At 41.1% G+C, this 19,328-nt stretch overlaps 1 protein-coding gene across 1 annotated transcript; it reads left to right on the top strand.

Moving 5' to 3' along the window:
• The first annotated feature begins 20 nt into the window (after positions 1-20).
• Positions 21-8,675, top strand: LOC120733846 (hexokinase-2-like). The gene is made up of 9 exons (XM_040032306.1): positions 21-879; positions 2,080-2,228; positions 2,309-2,428; positions 2,892-2,987; positions 3,430-3,529; positions 4,722-4,905; positions 5,092-5,247; positions 5,326-5,559; positions 7,415-8,675. The coding sequence occupies exons 1-9, from the start codon at positions 723-725 to the stop codon at positions 7,608-7,610; spliced, it is 1,392 nt and encodes a 463-aa protein (XP_039888240.1). The 5' UTR covers positions 21-722; the 3' UTR covers positions 7,611-8,675.
• Positions 8,676-19,328: the final 10,653 nt, after the last annotated feature.

Here is a 19,328-nt window from a genome sequence, read left to right as displayed (position 1 = left end):
ATAAAACTTTAGTTTCACTTCCAAATGTTGAATGTCCTCCCGGCTAAACATTTACCTGTCAGAGTCTCGATGGAGGAATGAAGTCAACCTCGTCTGTTGGGAGGGGGGAACCCAGAAACGAGCATGTGGAGGCACGAGGACAGTGGAGGAGAATAAACTTTGTCACAGACAAAGAGGAGGCAGACACGTTTGTATCCCTGCTTCATGGCAGCATCTGATCCTGGGACAAAGTTTAACTCAGAGAAAGAGGATCTCCAACCGTGGCTAGTGTTTAGGTTTATATCAGATTCATTTCTTACTGTGAATCAATAATTTAAACACTGATAACAGTTTGATACAGCAGAGAAGATGAGCTCTAAACAGAAAGTTAAACTTCTACACAGCCACACAGATTGATTACTGCTTTAGACCTTTAAAAGCTTCTTAAAGTAACAAACATAAAACTCAGAACCACTATGATCACATTTATCTGAGAACCTCTTTGTTTGTCACGTAGCTTCAGGAACTCCGACTGAGGGAATAATTCAGAATGTGTTTCATCTCGTCAGGACGGAGCTGCATCGGCAGGGCTGTCGCCATCTTGTGGTTAAACGTGGTTCAACGACGCAGTTGCCTCGTTTGGGTTTCCCTCGAGGGCACTGACGTGTGGGCGGTGTTGACGCCCTGAACACCTTTATGTCTTTATGCTGTTCACGTGACACGGCCTCCCTCTGCAGGTGGAGATGTATCTGCAGCCTTTCCAGCTGTCTCCGGAGACGCTGCAGGAGGTTTCGGCTTGGCTCAAGGAGGATCTGATCCGAGGTTTAGAGAATCACTCGCACCACAATGCGCCCGTCAAGATGCTGCCCACCTTTGTCAGGGCCACGCCTGATGGGACGGGTAAGGACATTTTCAGATAAAAGTCAAAAACAATAAAACATAAAAAACAGAATTGTGTGGTTTACCCTTTGGCTGTTCCGGCGACCGTGGCTCAGGGGGTTGGGAAGTGCATCTGCAACCGGAAGGTCACCGGTTCGATCCCCGGGCTCTCTGTCCTGGTCGTTGTGTCCTTGGGCAAGACACTTTACCCTACCGCCTACTGGTGTTGGCCAGAGGGGGGCCGATGGCGCGATATGGCAGCCTCGCTTCTGTCAGTCTGCCCCAGGGCAGCTGTGGCTACAACTGTAGCTTGCCTCCACCAGTGTGTGAATGCGAGAGTGAATGAATACTGGCATTGTAAAGCGCTTTGGGTGCCTTGAAAAGCGCTATATAAATCCAATCCATTATCATTATTACACATGCTCACACCACGTGAGGCCTGGAGCTACAGTCCAGATGTGTCCTAATGATTAAGCTCTGTGACTGTTTCTCTTAAAATTAAGACATTTGTGACTTTACATGTGCGGAGAATGACTTTAAATTCAGTCTCTATTTAACATGGAGCCAGTGAAGAGAAGCCAGTATGAGAGAATGATGATATCTCATAGTTCCTGTTTGTACTCCTGCTGCTGCGTTTGGAGGCTTTATAGGAACTATTATCCTCATAATAAAGCTTTACAGTCGTCCAGCTTAGAAGTAATAAATGCATGAACTAGCGTTTGAGCATCACTCTGAGACAGGCTGTTTCTAATTTAGATATTGTGCAGATAAAAAAAGCAGTCCTACATATTTGTGTTTTATGTGCACACTGGGACAAAGCTGACTCCCCACTGCCACATGCAGTGATTGGGTTTTTGTATCAGTGCAAAAATTAATGTTTAAGGCTTCAGTCGTCTTCACGTGGCTACAGTAGAAGAACCCTAGACAGCTAGCTGCTGATGTGGTGAATCTAAGCGGTTAAAGCTTAAATGGCTGTGGGAGGGTTTTCAGTGATTCGCAGGTCGAACAGTTGTTGGCCGGGAGGTGAACGGGGTCTGATAGCATGTCTGCATTGGCACTGCAGCAATGATGAAAACACTCAAAGTATTTCACAACTTCCTCCACTTTAGATTGTCAGAGACCTGTGCAGGGAAATAAAAGGACAGTATTATAATCATAAAAGCTATAATCATATTTTAAAGATGGCTTCCTGTAACTAAATCTTCATCATGCGGTCGGCAGAGAAAGGCGACTTCCTGGCGTTGGATCTGGGAGGAACAAACTTCCGTGTGCTTCACGTCCGTGTGGAGGAGGAGGCGCAGAAGGTTCTGAATATGGGCAGTCAGATCTGCACCATACCGCAGGACATGATGCTGGGAACTGGAGAACAGGTGACACAAATACACACTGAAGGAAAACAAAGCAAACGGAAGCGTGCAAATCCCCAAAATTCACGTCTGTCTCTGTGCAGCTGTTCGACCACATCGCCACCTGTCTCGGAGATTTCCTTGAATCTCATAACCTGAAGGGTCAAACTCTTCCTCTGGGCTTCACCTTCTCCTTCCCCTGTGAACAGCTGGAAATCGACAAGGTCTCCCACACACACACACACACACACACACACACACACACACACACACACACACACACACACACACACAGTGTAAATACACAACAGTGACCTGTGTGTTTTGGCTGTTTGAGGAGACATCAGCAGTGTAGCCTGTAGCTGGTTAGGCTGTTCATGGTTTTAAAGGTGGTTTAGATGAGTTTTTAGAAGGAAAAGAAAATTATCAGAAATAATCACAGAGACAGAAAACTATCATAAAAGTGCAGAAAACATAAACAAAGAGACAAAACCTAAAAAAACTACCACAGAGATCCAAGAAGGGTGACCCTTAGAGACCCTGGACTCTCCCCGGGGTTTCTGTGCCTCTTCCTGCAGTCCAAACATTCCTGAAAGCAGATTTTATTTCTGAGGTGAACTCAGTGTCAGTCCTCGTGTTCACGGCGATGTCACTGATAGATTCTGTAAATTGTGTTTTTCTGCACAGAGCATTCTGATCCGCTGGACCAAAGGCTTCAACTGCTCCGGGGTGGAAGGGAAAGACGTGGTCCAGCTACTGAAAGAGGCCATTCACAGGAGAGGGGTCGGTCCAAAAACACCAGAAATCACATTCATGTGTTTCAGCTCTGGCCTGCAGAGCCGTTCTTCCAGCTGCAGCGTTTTAGTGTTTTACCATTCAGCACAATGTTTCTTTATACACACACACTCGGTGACACTGCATACAGTGCAGAGCAGACTTGTGTGTATCTCATTGCTGTTTCAATTGATGCTAACTCACTCGTGATGTTCGAGCATCAGAATAACTGCAGCTTGTATACCAGCCACGAGTGCAGAAGCAAAGCTACAAAAAAAATCTGTTATTGTCTAAAAAGACGTGGACTTAACTGTAAGGGATAAAATCAGTAGCACCACATGCTGATGTGCTGACAGAAAATGTTATGTTAAATTGTTTGTGGGCCTCATATTTGAATCGGCGAGTAATTCTTCCCATTTCCCAACCTGTCTGCCTGTCTTCTTCTCTGCAGGACTATCATATTGGCTCGGTTGCCATGGTGAACGACACAGTGGGAACGATGATGAGCTGCGGCTACAGGGACCAGAGCTGTGAAATCGGCATGATCATTGGTAACCATAATTTCAATAAGTAAAGAACTCTGGGATGTCTTTGTCTGTGTTTGTCTTTTATGTTTGCCGTTATTGTACAGCACTTTAATCAGCCATGCTGTTGTGCTTTATAAATAGAGTGGGACGGTCCTCAGATAAACCTCATATCTGTCTGACTGAGCTGTGTTTGCCTGCACCCCCCGAACACACTGACAAGATGATGAGTAGTCGGTTTATTTAGGTCATAGATAAATTACTGAATGGATAAAACATCCACAACGAAGACATAAAAGCAGCTATATAGATACACAAAACAACCACAAAGAGACACAAAGCAGAAAAAAATGACTCCTAAAGAGCCACAGTCACAAGAAGGCAAGAAGTACACAAACATGAAAACATGAAAGTCTTACTTTTTACACAAGATGGATTCAGCCTCTGGGTTTTAAAAATAGAATTGCAGTCCTTCTAATCACCAGCAAGGGGAGATGTCTTTGTTTTTACGAAGAAGGCAAATTGGATAAAAGTCATTGAAAAGATGGCCCTTTGACTCCTTCACCTCAGTAAAAAGTTTCCTGACAGGGTTTTTCTTCTCAGTCACCATTTTTGAGTCTCACTGAAGACAAAATTATCTAAATGGTGGTCCCTAAAGAAAAAAATAAATACCAGGCTTACATTAAAAGCTACTGTTCACGGATCTACTTTATAGTATTATAAAGTAGATGTTATTTGTAGTACTGTAATAGCAAGTTTTAGACCCAGTAATAGTGATATTAGAGTATGATTTGTGCTTCGGTTATGATGCTTCTTGGCTCAGAATCCCGGACAAGCCCCCAAATTTACTCGAACAACAGAGAATGATGTCACAGTAGCTACAATGTTTTTTACACAGATGCAGCAGCTGCTGTCTGAGCCAGATGTAGTCTGAATGACAAGTGACATCTGCCCATAGGTGAAGGAGTCACAGAACGGTGTGGCCCACAAGTGTACATATTTGCCATATTTGGGCCAAACATTCATTGCTATATCTGGAGGGCTTCCTCCAAGACCTAGATTTTAATTTTTATATTTTAAAATATCATAAAATTATATTTTAATTTTATGATATTTTGGGGTCAATTTGGAGTAACAAATAATTCCCTTTTATTATGATTTTGACTCTTCTAAGCTGCTAAATGCTTCGCGGTTTAATCTAAACAACATTTTCCTGCAGGTACAGGAACCAACGCCTGCTACATGGAGGAAATGACGAATGTGAAGGGTATTGAGGGCGAGGACGGACGGATGTGCATCAACACGGAGTGGGGCGGCTTTGGGGATGACGAATCCTTGGATGACATCCTGACTGAGTTCGACGTGGAGGTGGACAAGACCTCCATCAACCCTGGCGTGCACATGTATGTTTCACAACTATTCAGAATCATAACACACCTCTCCCGTTCATGTGATCAGCTTCAGATAAGTCTTTGATACAACTTCTATACAATAATTTTTGGCTACAGCAGAAGTTAGAAACTGATAGCTAATGTTTGTGAGAGTTTCTGTCCTGAAACTCTGTCCTGTCCATGTGCGTTCTCCTGTAGCTTTGAGAAGATGATCAGCGGCATGTATTTGGGAGAAATCGTTCGACTGGTGCTGGTGAAGATGACCAAGGACAAGCTGCTGTTTAAAGGACAGATATCGGAGGCATTGGGGACCCCAGGACAGTTTGAGACCAAGTTTATCTCTGAGATTGAGGAGTGAGTCTTTTGCTATATTCCTTGTTTCCAGCAGTCTCTCCTGGTCTTTATTATCTAACCACTTTGTCTGGTGCTCAGGCCGGACAGCGGTTTGGAGAACGCCATGAAGATTCTGACTGAGTTGGGTCTGGATTGGGATCCGGTCGACGCCTCTGTGGTGCGCCTGGTCTGCGACACTATCTCCTCACGCTCGGCCCATCTCTGTGCTGCCGCCCTGGCAACCCTCGTCAACCACATCCGTAACAACCGCAAACTGGACCATCTGAAGACCACTGTCGGGGTGGACGGGACAGTGTACACAAAACACCCCACGTAAGAGGCATTTGGTGAACAGAGCAAAGACATTTGAACATTTAACCAAACTTCACTTGGTTTACTGATATTAAGTAACCAGTCTTTTCTAATAGGCATACTTAAACATTATTTGGAAAGATTGTACAGAGTACACTTTTAATGACTTTAAAAACAAGAACTGAGAGCACTATTCTGTACATTCAGGTTCAGATATATTCATACACTCCCATTAATACTAGGTTAAGTCTTCTTTAGCAAGTTGTACTTTGCTCAGACACTTTTAGTAGCCATCAACAAGCCTCTGCCATAACTCTGGTTGAATATTGGATCAATTTTCTTGCCAGTTTTGGTGGAGTTCATAGTTCAAGCATAGTCCATATTTTCAGTAGGGTTGGCGTCGGGGCTTTGGGAAGGCATTTCCACAAGCTTAATATTAGCCTGCTTTATTCATCCCGTAAACAATTTTGATGTGTTTGGGTAAATATATGTACTATGTAAGTAATTTTACATTGTGTATGTCCACCTTTAAATATCTTTAGGTAAATATAATTAGATTTTTTTTTTTTTTGATTGATTGATTGGTAATTTATTTCAACATGTGAACAATATACAGGTACGTTTAGAAAAGAAAATAAGAGAGAGAAAAAATACTATACAAAATACATACCAAAAAAACGTTCTGATTAATTTACATGTTGAAAGGGAGTGGGAAGAAGTTAACACTTATTTAATCCCACCCCTTTGCCATAAATTATCAGTTAATATTTAGTCAGCTTCCTTACTGATATAATTTGTAATAAAAATAGTGAACCAATTTCTGATATACTATATATTATAATATACCACCATGAATTAAAAAAAAAAAAATTTAAATAGAGACATTCACTTAATTTCAATATTTTCCTTTTCTTTATAGTTTGAGAAGATCATATTTTTATAACTCTTTTTGAACAGTTTTATGTTTGGACATTGTTTTAATTCCATATTCAGACTGTTCCATAGTTTCACTCCATGAACAGAAACACAAAAGCCTTTTCTTGTAGTACGTACCTTCCCTGTTTTGAAGTTACAAAAACCCCTTAAATTATAACTTCCTTCTTTCAAAAAAAACATACGGTACTCAGAATATTACCTGGCAGTTCTTTATTTTTTGCTTTGAATAGAATTTGTGCTAAATTGTAATTTAAAATAAAATTCCATTTAATTTCAGGGGAATGATACGGGTAGTCCTAGGCTGTATTATGAAGCGCTTGTCCATGTGGGACGCTGCAAATTTCAGTCAAGCTTGAAGGAGGAACTTCTTTCTTGGTCGACACCCTTTCTGTTGATGGACATATAAAATTGACCTCGCTGTGGACAGTGACGCTGGTGCTTCAGCAGTTTGGTGGTTGTTGGGTTGTTCCTGAACATCCTGACCAGTTTTCCCTCTTCTGAGGGGGACAGTTTGGATATTGTTTCAGACCCTCAGCAAAGTGGAGACACATTGAGCTGATGATCTCTGAATCTGCAGTTATTTAGAAATGGCTCCAAGAGAACATCCCAACCTAGATTTCCTAAGTTTCATAGACTTTCCCATTGTTCTGAGTATCGGTCAATCCAGTATCTGCTGTCAAATCCTTTTTATTCTGGCAAAGAGAAACTACCAATCGTTATCACTATATCGATAGGCCTCGACTTAAAAGACACTGTAGTACCTTCAGGACCACATTTGGGTGTATGCATAGATTTGAGCCTGTAGCTATAATTTTGACCTTGTGTAGATTAGTGAAACCCATTTCTTGTTTTGTTTTTGTTTTTTTGCAACTCATTAAACGGTGAAATCTGGCAGTTCTGTCCTTTAAACACCTCCCTCTCTCTTTCCTTCCTTTTCCAGCTTCAGCAGTAAGCTCCAGAACGCGATGCGCCTGCTCGCCCCTCAGTGTGACATCACCTTCCTCGTCTCGGAGGACAGCAGCGTGAAGGGCGCTGCCATGGTAATGGCTGTGGCACAGAGGCTGGCTCACCAGTCCCGACTACTAGAGGAGAGCGACGGTGAGGACAATGACGAGGAGGAGGAAGAGGGTCAATAATGTATTTTTGACCAATCTATGCCTCAGTGCAACTGCAACTGTTCATATAATGTGAAAAGAGGTGGAGCGAATCTTCCGGTATTTTATCATGTTGAGATTTTATTAGAAAAGAAGTAAAAATATGTTGATCAGAGTATTTAAAGTACAAAAACTTACACAAGGCTCACTGAAAAAGATATTAAAAAGTAAACGATGTGTGAAAAGGAGGTGATTTAAAGTCATTTTATAGATCGCTATGGAGATTTTTTGATTTAAAAACCTATTTATTAATAAGGGGCATAGCTTCGGGGGGATTTGTGGTGGCAACAATTCCTAAAAATAAGTGTTGTTAAATCACTGCAGCAAGGGGCGTACACTCCAGGGGGGGCTGAGGGGCCCCCTATTGCTGGTTAAAGACAGTGTTTTCCTCCTCAGTGTGTCACTGTGAGTATAACTCAGTAATGTTAAATAATAATAATAATAATAATAATAATAATAATAATAACCACTGAAAGCTGGTGTTCTGACTGTATAACAGGATATTTTAAAGTTAAAAAATGGACAGTTTACAAGCCTTAATGTGTGAAAATGATGTTGATGAAAATCGGGCTAAAGGGACAGGAACAATTCAGAGCTTCCCTGAGAAATGTCACGTTTTTAAGATTATTTTTTATTAACATAAATCTGTGACAGTTGTCAGCACATATGGTGGTACAAGCCAAGAAAGAGTGGAATAAATAATTTGGCTTTTTTAATTTCCTCAATCTCAATAAATAAAAAACAAAAGACTAAGAATTATCAGAGAAATGCATCATTTGCTGCTTGGTGAGATTTCCAGTCATCCTGAACATCAGTGATCTGTTTGTGTCCAAGTAAAAGATAACAGATGCTTCAGTCTGATGCAGAAAAGAGGGAGACAAGGATATTTGTGAAATGTGTTTTGAAGGTGCCAAAAATCCTCCTCTTTTTTTTTAAAAAAAATGGGGAATAAAGAGTTTATGTACAAAGAACCACAGAAGAAGAGCTGCAGCACAATGTGCACTATAGCCAGTGAATAAATAAAAATGTTAAACCGTCCAATCAGAATGAAGCCTGTGTGTTTTCATTACTGATGCTGTGGTGCTGATGACAAATAAAAAGGTGAGAAGGAAACTACTGAGAAGAAGCCTCGCTGTGCTAATGCTTATCTGACAAATAAGAGGCTGGAAAATTGGCCAGTAGGTATGATTGAACAGGTGAAATCAGTGACCTTTGACCTCAATGAAGTAACATCATGAACCAAAGAGAACATGTGAGGAAACGCCACAGTGCACAGACTGCTTAAGTAAAGAGACGGTGGACGTTGTTGATGTCAGCAGAAAGATCGTCTCAGATCATTTTCTCCATGAGCTCTGATGGTGATGTTTGAACGAGCCACCGTAAACATACACTCACAAACACTAAACACTGCTGCAAACGAAAGAAGCAAAGAATCCGTCAGAGAGAAAATCATTCAGCATTTTTAAAACACAGTTTGATGTTTGAGACACTCCAGCAGAGGTTTCCACCTGTTTCTGCTGCTCTCCCTCTCATTATTAAAATGATTATGTTTCAGTTACTCCAGTAAAGGCACTTGCTTTAGCTTTTCTTTTTTTGTCTGAAGGCCATTCAGACACTTTCATCTGCTGTTTTTAAAAGCACGCTGCACACCCAGCTGAGATATACCGAGTTTTTAGTTAATAGCTCTTTGAGAATCACCTTGTTGGTGTAAAATTCCTATTTTATGTTATTTTATGTTTGTTACATGCAGACACAACGCTGTGAGCTAACCATGAGTTTGGTGTCTTTTAAGCGCTTGAATGCTTCAAAATGGTCAGGTACAAGAACTGTATGGTGTTATTTTTGTGCCTCTATTCTGATCCAGTGGAGTGGTTTAAACTAGATTATACCAACAATGGTCTGAAAAAATTTAATATTTTAAAATAACACACTAACCAAAAATGGGTTCAGCTACATTCTGGACCATGTTTCTGGAAAGCAGTAGCTAGCGAGCTGATTGGAGACCAAAACAGCCAATCAGAATTTTTGCATCCAAGTCTGTGATTGGTTGGTTTTGAGGCACATTTATAAGTGTACAGAGAGTGCGCACAGAGCAGAGATCTGAGCAAGAGCGGCTGTTTTTGTGTCTGTATATGGATAATAGCAAACACTGAAATACATTTCCTGCACGCAGCAGTAAATTCTGTTCGCTCAAATTAAACTTTTCTCCAATCAAAAAAATTTTCTCCTCAAAATGCAACATTTGCACTCGCAAATTTTTTTTACACGTGCTCAGAATAGCGGCACAACAAAAACGCCATAGAACTGGACTGAAAATGAGAGAGAGAAGCCGGCAACCGAAGAAAAACTCTGACAGATGCTCAGAAAGTGGAGAATTGTTGCTCGGGAGCACTTCTAGAAAACTAACAGAAGGTCTGTGGAAGCAAAATATAAAGAAATGAGGATACAGCTCGACGCTGTACAAGCGCTCATTAACACCGTGTCCAGCCGCTGCGCTTTGAACCTGACGATGGAGACCTCTTTGTCTTAAAAATTTAACCTTTTTTTTTTCTTTTTTAGGTTTTTTTATGTGTAAAAATTGGTGGTTCATGATCAATTCATCCAAAAGACAGAAAGGCGGCTTAGAAAAGCTACTGGAAGCTGAAAACTGGAGAACCTAAAAATCACTCTGATCAGTTTTCAGAGTTCATTCAATTCAGCTCATATTTATTTATAGAAGTTTTTATGGTGTTCAGAGTTCATCTGTAGGTTTGAAATATAAAGAGCACGCTCAGAAACACTGACCTCATCGGAGGTCATATACAGGACACATGCAAATCATAAATCATAAAATACCATTTAAGAACGTAGTTTATGATTAGTAGTATAAGAAAACTAGAAAAATTCAAATGTAAAGAAATACTGGAAATAAATTGATTTATTCATGATGCCGTGAGAGGTGATAAAGCTGGAGGTGCAGATTTACTCATAATTAACATTCAGTATTTGGATATTTAATATTTCCTGACATAGTTACAGCGGTGATACTGTTGCAGAACTATAAGGACTTATTTAAAAGTCCTCTGATTGGTTTTAAAGTGTTTTCACTCACCTGAGTCCTCTGCTAAAAAAACAGGCAATAAAGGAAGCTCTGAAGCACCTTTTTTTAGCTGTTTCTGGACCCTCAGCCAGCTCTTCGGGGTCACTTCACTGAGAAACCTTCCTGAAAAGCTGAGTATGTACCCACGGCCCACAGAGCGCTTGCTGGCCTGTAGTTCAGCAGGTCTCATAGCGAGCGGAGGGAAAACACGAATAAAAGCTGCTGTTGTTTCTATGAATCCTCACAGAAGAGCTCAAAGCCTCACATATGCAGACTGAGCTCTGCAGTCCAGGCCTGCCGCCACATGCACTTCCTGCTCTGGCCCCATGGTGGGTCCAGTTCACCACGTGCTTCCTCCCTCTGCTGGATGCAGCTGGTAACTGCAGCGTACATTCAAATCACCACCAGAGAGGCAGGAGTGAGCACGTCATGTGCACGTGCTCAAAAGCAGATGAAATATTGGACACTGCACACCAGAAATTTGATTGGCTGCCCCACCAAAAATTTTGATCTCAAATTACTAAACCCGTGGTTGGAAATGATAGGGGAGGACAAAACTCACTCTTTGTTCCTGCAGGGGGCGCTCTTGAGTGACTGCAGAATGAATGGGGCTCTATGGAGCTGTAAATCCTGTGTGGAAAACAGCCTTCTGGAAGTTTTCATCTTGTCATTTACAGAAGAGGCTGGGACAGCAGATTCAGTTCCACTTTTAGCTTTCTGCTGATTTTAAAGATTTAAATTGAAGTTGAAAATAAATAAAAAATTCTGTGACAGCACCAGTTTAGTGCTTTACATCATCCTTCGTTCTGACTTGAAGCGTGATGCAAGCACCTGTGAAGACGTGCACTTCATCAAACACACGATCCACCCAACTTAATGGTATCCAATTAGAGGAGCTATAAAATTAAAATGATCTTCCTGTATGCTTTTATTAAGGAGGATCTACACAAACCAGAGCTGTGCTTTGTATCAGTCTGTAAACACATGTTAACCTGGGAGAACTGCTGGAGCCTCCAGTGGCCTTCAGAGGAACTGCAGCTTTTTTTGGACTTCAGGTTTTTGGTGTTTTTGTGCTTCTTTTATGTTATATTTTGGTAATCCTCCTCACAACCTCTGTTGTGTGCCCCTTTGTGGTTCCTCGCTCTCCTTTTTCGATCCTCGGCTCCGTCCTCATTACTTTCACCTGCGTTTGTTTCCTAATTAACTCTCAGTGTATCTACAGTCCTGCTGTCTTTGCTCCTCATCAGGTTTTGAGATTTTAATTTTATTTCTGCTAAGCCCTGCTGTGAATATGATTAAAGTTCACCTGTATGCATGAATATTTCTCATATTTGCTTATCATGCTTATGCTTCCTTACATGTAAATCCTTTGCCTTGTTGAAAGATGCTCAATATTCCTGCCTTGGCTCTATTTTTAGACTTGGAACTTGTACTCAGGAGTCAGAGTCGGTCGCCATGTTTAAACCCTGACAAGTATTTTTACCTGCTGAAAAGGAGACGGAGAGCTTCGAACATCAACCGACGGCTCGGAAAAGAAAATCCAAGCAAGACGCCTTCAACGAACGTTCAGTTAAAGAGACAGCTGCAAACATTTCCTTTAACTTTCATACATCTGGAAAAAGGAATGGAGAAAAATAATAATAATAAAAAATCTGTGTGCACATAAAGAAAATGTTAAGTTTTGTATATTTATTTAATCTGTTCAGATTCTTGAATTTGAATCCACACTTTGAAGAAATCTCTTTCAAAACAAGACCAACAGACACACAAAGGAAGCAACGTCATCACACACATGACCAACATGACAAGAAGACGCACAATCCAGAAAACATCTGCCTGTCGAAACGAGAACCATTCAAAGCACCAACGCCATCCTTGAGCTCGCTAACAAAGTCATAACCAATATCATTTCCTTAATGTTGTCAATACAAACTTGGGCTACGTTCCCACTGGAGGCGCATCAAATCCGACTTTTTTGACCCTATGCCACCCATATCCGATCATCATAAGAACTGTCACTATACAGAGATGTGCTTCTGAATGTGGACGATGTGTCTTCTGATTTTGCAATGCAGTTCTGCTTGTGTGGAGTGATGTAAACAACTGATCGATCTAAACTCTTTAAACGTCAAAATTGATCATTAGATATTTTTTTTTATGACACAACAGTGGTGAGTGTTCCCACCTTCTGCTCTTTGTAACTTAACGCGCTCTTTCCGTTGTCGAGTTTTGGACATGATTTTGGAGTATATCTTCGCAGTAGCGATTGACCACAAAGTAAAGCTACCGAAAATGTACAACCCCACATCCGGTCTCTACGGAAGAGGATTAGGGCCACTGGGAAAAAACAGAATTGAGGTCAGTATTTAACAATAACACTAACAGTGGATCTGTGGCTTCGATGGATTTGTTTTTAAAAGCTTGTCTTTCATACAGAAGATAGAAAAGATCCATAAACTTTTGTTATAATCCAAGAAAAAATAAAAAAACATAAACTAAATATGCGATAGTGAGGAAACTGATGAGGAAATACAATAATTTAATGTAAATATTAATGACTGAAAATCATGAGATTACACATCACAGCTCTTCCTCACCGATGGGCCGATACTAACCCATCATTTACCAAAGTTGGCTGAAATTTGTTTATTTAAATGTTCAGAAACTTTGTGAAAAAGAGCTCAACTATTATGAAACTGGCTATTTTCATGCCAAAGAGATTCCCGTTACTCCAGGATTTAATGGGATGGAAAAATCTACCAGGTCGTCACTTCAGTCATCGCTGTCATCGTTCACAATCAGTTCCTCCATGATTTTCTGGTCATATTCTGGATATTTGTGTCAGACTTCACGGCGTACATACCCCACTTTATTTTTACATCTCCTTAATCTGGTTTGTTGCTCTGCTTGAAGAGTTTATGACTGTATTTAGCAGTCTGGACAGTGTTTGGAAACATTTTATGGTAACACGCTCTCTTTCTGCCATCTTGAATATGTTGACTATTAAACTTGATTTCTGCATTTTCTGCAACGTCATCTTGTTCTCTCGTCGGTATGGTGCTTTTTACTGTGCTTAAGACACTTGTGTGTCTAATATTTAGGTTGCAGTATTGCAATCAGTGCTTTTACAAAAATCGCTGTAATGATATTATAGCGAAATCTAAGAATGGCACTACTTTTTTTGCAACATAAATAAATTTGTGAAATTGTTTTTCACCTGATAATTGAACCTATTAACTGTCAACACGTTTAAGTCTGACCGTCAGTATCACAGAAACCTATGAATGGAGACCTACAAATTTACCATACTCACTGTAATAACATAACAAAGTTGTGACATGTTTCCACAATATAAACATGTAAAATGAATAGTAAATTAAAGTCATATAAATATATATTGTGACATTAATGATGATTTATAGATATATAGAACAGGTCCCTTCATAAAGTGCCCGATGACATGATGATACTCACCCAACCCTTTCTTATCCCCACGTTGTTCCCAGCAGGAAGATGGGGGAAAAATGACAGTTTTTGTTAAAATAAAAACGCTGAATGATTAAAGTAAACGAGCGTAGCGTGAGCGCACTAACCGAACGTGCCCACGGTGGATGGAGTCGTAGGTTTGGTGCTCAGCTACAAATCTAAACCTGTTTCAACACTTTGATAGGAATCTGGTGTTTATTACATTATAATGATAATAATTAAATACAGTTTTAGCTAAACTTACTTTTTTTAAGTTCAGTAGCATATGTTTATCATGTTTGTAGATATGCTATAGTTGAATCTCCCTGTAGTTGCTGATCCTGCCTTTGTGTATTTTTGTATGAATGTGATTTTACTAATACACACATATACCAGCTATGAACACTAGTACTAAGAGTGTAGTGTGCTATAACATAAGAATATTACTTTTTTGACATAATATTTAGCAGTAATTTTGTTTTTCTTTTTGTCATTGAAATTTTTTGAAAGTAATTAAGAAGTAGCGTTGACTCTTCAGTATTTAAGCTCATAATAGTGTTTTTATCATTATGAATAAACCATATCATTATGTATGTAGCATATTTCTAGTTGTATGTTATTATTACAGGATAAAAATGCATATTTATAGCAGTCATCAGGCCTGTATTTGTATAGTGCTTTACTAGTCCCTAAGGACCCCAAAGCACTTTACACTACATTCAGTCATCCACCCATTCACACACTGGTGATGGCAAGCTATATTGTAGCCACAGCCGGGAGCCTGTCGGACACTGGCGCTACCGGGCTCTCTGACTACCACCAGTAGGCAACGGGTGCCCAAGGACACAACGACGGAGACTGTCGGAGCCGGGGCTCGAACCGGCAACCTTCCGATTACAAGACGAACTGCCAACTCCTGAGCCACGATCGCCCCAGCAAATACAAATAAAACTGAATTTAACTGAACTGACCTGAAGTCATCATGGGCATGAATTTGGACCATCGAAAACCTCAGTATCTTTTCAACTTCAAACTTTTCATTCATTAGTTAAATCTTGGCAACACATGTCACATTTTTTTTAAATTTTCAATCTGTGTTCAGATCACACCAGAAAATTAAAACTGCTCTCTAACAAACACAAACTACCTCCTGACTGCTGCAGACTCTGGCCATATAAGTATCCTCACTCTCCTGAGCTTATTACATCCTCTTTAACTGTTTATCTAAATACAGAGGCCTCCGTGGTGTAGCACTCTCCTAGTTTCAGTTATACTTTCCTGACAGGAAACATTATGTCACCTGAAGAGACTCGTGTTCCTCCTCTACTATTTTCACCATTTACATGATTCCCATTACCAAATCATCATCATCATGCGCTAAGCTTCCACTACTTTGCTGATGATAGGGGATGATATCTAAGTACCAAAACTTCCAATCAGCTCCCTCCTCTGTCTCCCATTAACTGCCTGGATTTACAACTGAACTCTTGACTCTTGCTCTGAATCATTGCTCTGAAAAGTCTTGTCTTTTATCCTGTCTTCTTTCTCTCACTCCAACCGGTCGGAGCAGATGGCCGCCCCTCCCTGAACCTGGTTCTGCCGGAGGTTTCCTTCTGTTAAAAGGGAGTTTTTCCTTCCCACTGTCGCCAAAGTACTTGCTCTTAGGGAGTCATATGATTGTTGGGTTTTTCTCTGTATGTTTTATTGTAGGGTCTACCTTACAACATAAAGCTGTCTACTTTTAAGATTAGACTTTTCTTTTTGAAAAGCTTATAGTTACGGCTGGATTAGGTGACCCTGAATCTACCCTTAGTTTTACGTTCCAGTCCAGTTGTTAAGGGATGACGTGTAAACCCTGCTTCCGGGTCCAAATTACTCTGGGTTTATTACAGCTGTTGTGTTTTAATGTTTTAATGCTTTGTATCAAGATCCTGACATGCAATTGCATTTATCCCTAACCATCAGGAACCCTGACGTTAACCTTTATCGAGTGGAAAAAAGTTAGCGTTCATCCTCCTGCTTCACTGTGTTTATATTATTCTACCCATAGCTGTGTGGCTAGCTCTATAAATACTACTTTAAAACACAAACAAAATAATTAAAAAATAATCCAGACTCCATATAACTCAAAACACAGGAATCAAAATATAGCTACAACTGAATGAAGACTACCAACTCACCCCAGAATCTAAATAACAAAGAATTCAAAACTCTGGGACAAAAACCCAGGGGCCATGACAAGTTCAGGCTGGTCAGTGATAGAAAAAACAATGGTGCTAGAGGGGAGTAGCACTGATGTCAGAGTGAATGGCACATTATGTCATTAATATAACATTTTTTTAAGTAAGAAAGAGAAACAAAATCTTTTTTATTATTGCACTGTACTCTGTCCAGTTAGCAATCTTCTTATATACTGTACTTTTACAACACAACTATTGGTGTCAGGCCCAAAGCCCTGAGTAGTAAACACTATTGAGACAGTAGGAGATGTGAGTGCAAACAGTGGGGATAATGATGCGATCCAACAGCTTAGTGCACAAGTATAGGCTTTGACTAACATGGTTGCGACTTTAATGGGCCAACAAGCGGCAGCTATTCATACAACCCAATCAAAGACTGCACCTGTCCAAACGCCAGGCCAGGACCAATTCCATGGCACCCAACCTCTTGTTAACCAGGCACCCACTCCTCCACCAAGTCAACCTTCAGCTGCAAGGAGAGGTAAAATACCCAGCTGCACCAAATGTATGCAGCAAGGCTCAGAAAACTGTAATCACTGCTTTGTGTGTGGGGATGCCGGGCATAGGGCAATTGGCTGTCTAAAACGAACCAACCAGCCGGGAAACGGGAGCCGGTCTCTGTTGAGGGACAGACAGAGACCATCCCAAATCCCCAGTCCCACTCAGTAATGCCCACTAGCAAACTGAGACATCTGAAGGGAAAGGGAAAAAAACGCTGCAAAGAAGAAAGCCAGCCCTCCCCACCGAAAAGCCAAGCAGTTACTGACAGTACAGCCGGAACAGTGCCATTGATTGGTAAAAAGAGCCTACTAAATTGTTTTGTCAACGGCTATGCTGTGACAGTACTATTTGATACTGGCTCACAAGTGAGCATCATTGATAGATCCTGGAAGGAGACGTTCATTCCCCAATATGCAGTGAGGCCCTTACAAGAACTTCTTGATCCTGGGGAAAGCCTTGACCTGTGTGCAGCAAATGGACAGCCAATCCCATATGATGGGTGGGTGGAGCTAACAGTTAATCTCCCGGGGAACACCGATCCCAACCTTACAATGGAAGTACCCTTCCTAATCAGCCAGCTCCCCCTCCCCCAGCCACTACTGGGAGCCAATGTCCTCCAAGGGATGATTAATAGTCATAAGTGTGATGCCGATGCACACACTATGATCCTCAGCCTTCTCCGCAAAGCCCTAGGAGTGGAGGAAGAACAGGCAAGAGCCATGGTCAACTTTATCAATCTGCAGAAAGAGTCAAACCACAGTGTAACCACCATTAGGGTAGGGAAGGAAAATGTTTATGTTCCACCTGGTAAAACGGTAAATGTGCGATGTAAAGTACCATCTACCTTTGACATTTCCAGCCCTGTTGTCCTGTATGAGCCACTAGAGGACAGCGCCACACTAGAGCAGCTGAGTGTGGGGGAAGGATTGCTAGAAATCAGTAACAACAAACAACCATTTGTTAGAGTGCCAATTTCCAACCACACAAACTACTTGGTTTGTCAAAAATCACTCTGCCAAAGAGGTCCCAACTTGGCTCCATCCAACATGTTGCCAAAGTTTTGGAGCCAGGCGAACAGGACGTTGGAGATGGGGGTCCAACACAAGCTTGTGTATTGAAGGCTGAAGTTGATGTGGCCCCTCCTGGTACTCCCTCTGCTGACCTGCGGCGACCACCAGCTGACCTCAGTCACCTTAGTTCAGAACAGCAGAGAATAGTCGAGAAAATGTTGAATGAGGAATCAGCTGCTTTTGCACGGGACAGCAGTGGCATTGGATGTATACTCTCTCTCCAAATGTCAGTTAGACTCAAAGATGACACCCCAGTCCAAAAGGCTTATGCGTCAGTCCCAAAGCCGTTGTACAGGGAGGTTAAAGAATATATACAGGAGCTGCTTGTGAAGGGGTGGATTGTAAAATCACACTCGCCATATGCTGCCCCTATTGTTTGTGTGAGAAAGAAAGACGGATCATTGCGCCTGTGCATTGATTACCGGCTCCTCAACAAAAAGACTGTGCCAGATCGGCACCCCCTCCCCCGCATACAGGACCTGATTGACTCACTCGGAGGCTACAGATGGTTTTCCATCTTAGATCAGGGTAAGGCTTACCACCAAGGCTTTATCGCGGAGGGGTCCAGACATCTGACTGCATTCACCACCCCATGAAAAGTATAAAGCTGTTTAATATGTGAGTGTTAATGACATGTGAAATAGAAGGAAGTTGCCCATGTTATGCAAAAGTGAGTTTCATCTTCAGTGTGCTGTAAATGATGTGTGTTTATTTTTGCTCAATTTCAGTATTCAGAACCGGTACAGTTGTCCACTTTAATTTCAACCAGATATGAGTGTGGTTTACTTTAAATACAGTTGAATATTGCTGTAAATTCACTGTACATTACAGTGGCTTTCAATTGCTTAAGCAAGAGCATGTGTGTACTTTTGTTTTGCTTGCACTGAGCAATCACATGAAGCACATGTAAAATAGTGGAAAGTGTAGAGTGTGAATCCATTTATTTTTCTACTTGTGGAAAATGGACAGATATGGACACTGGGACTGAAAGAGTCATGCACACATGGATATTGTTAATGTTGTTCATGTTTATTGAAATTTGAATAAGAGATGCAATCTGAGAGGCAAACCGAGTGCACTGTCTTCATTGCTCCTGAACTTTACCTGTATTTGCAGGGATTTCTTCTTTGTTATTGTGGCACCATTCCTGGGGCCCATAACAAGTGTTTAGTGTATTTTGAGCCAAAAAAGATTGAGAATGTAAAATCATCATTGAGCACCTTTACTCTAAAACAGGTGTGAACCAAATGTAACTAGAAAAAGTTGCATTTACTGCGAAAATGCAGTGTGAATGCCGTTATAGTGGAATCTGCTGAAAACAGCTGAAGAAGCTGAACTATCTGCT

Source organism: Simochromis diagramma, unplaced genomic scaffold (genome assembly GCF_900408965.1).
Source record: "Simochromis diagramma unplaced genomic scaffold, fSimDia1.1 OVJJ01000216.1, whole genome shotgun sequence".
Taxonomy (NCBI): domain Eukaryota; kingdom Metazoa; phylum Chordata; class Actinopteri; order Cichliformes; family Cichlidae; genus Simochromis; species Simochromis diagramma.
The sequence above is the reverse complement of the archived record's forward strand: the minus strand, read 5'-3'. Positions and strand labels throughout refer to the sequence as shown.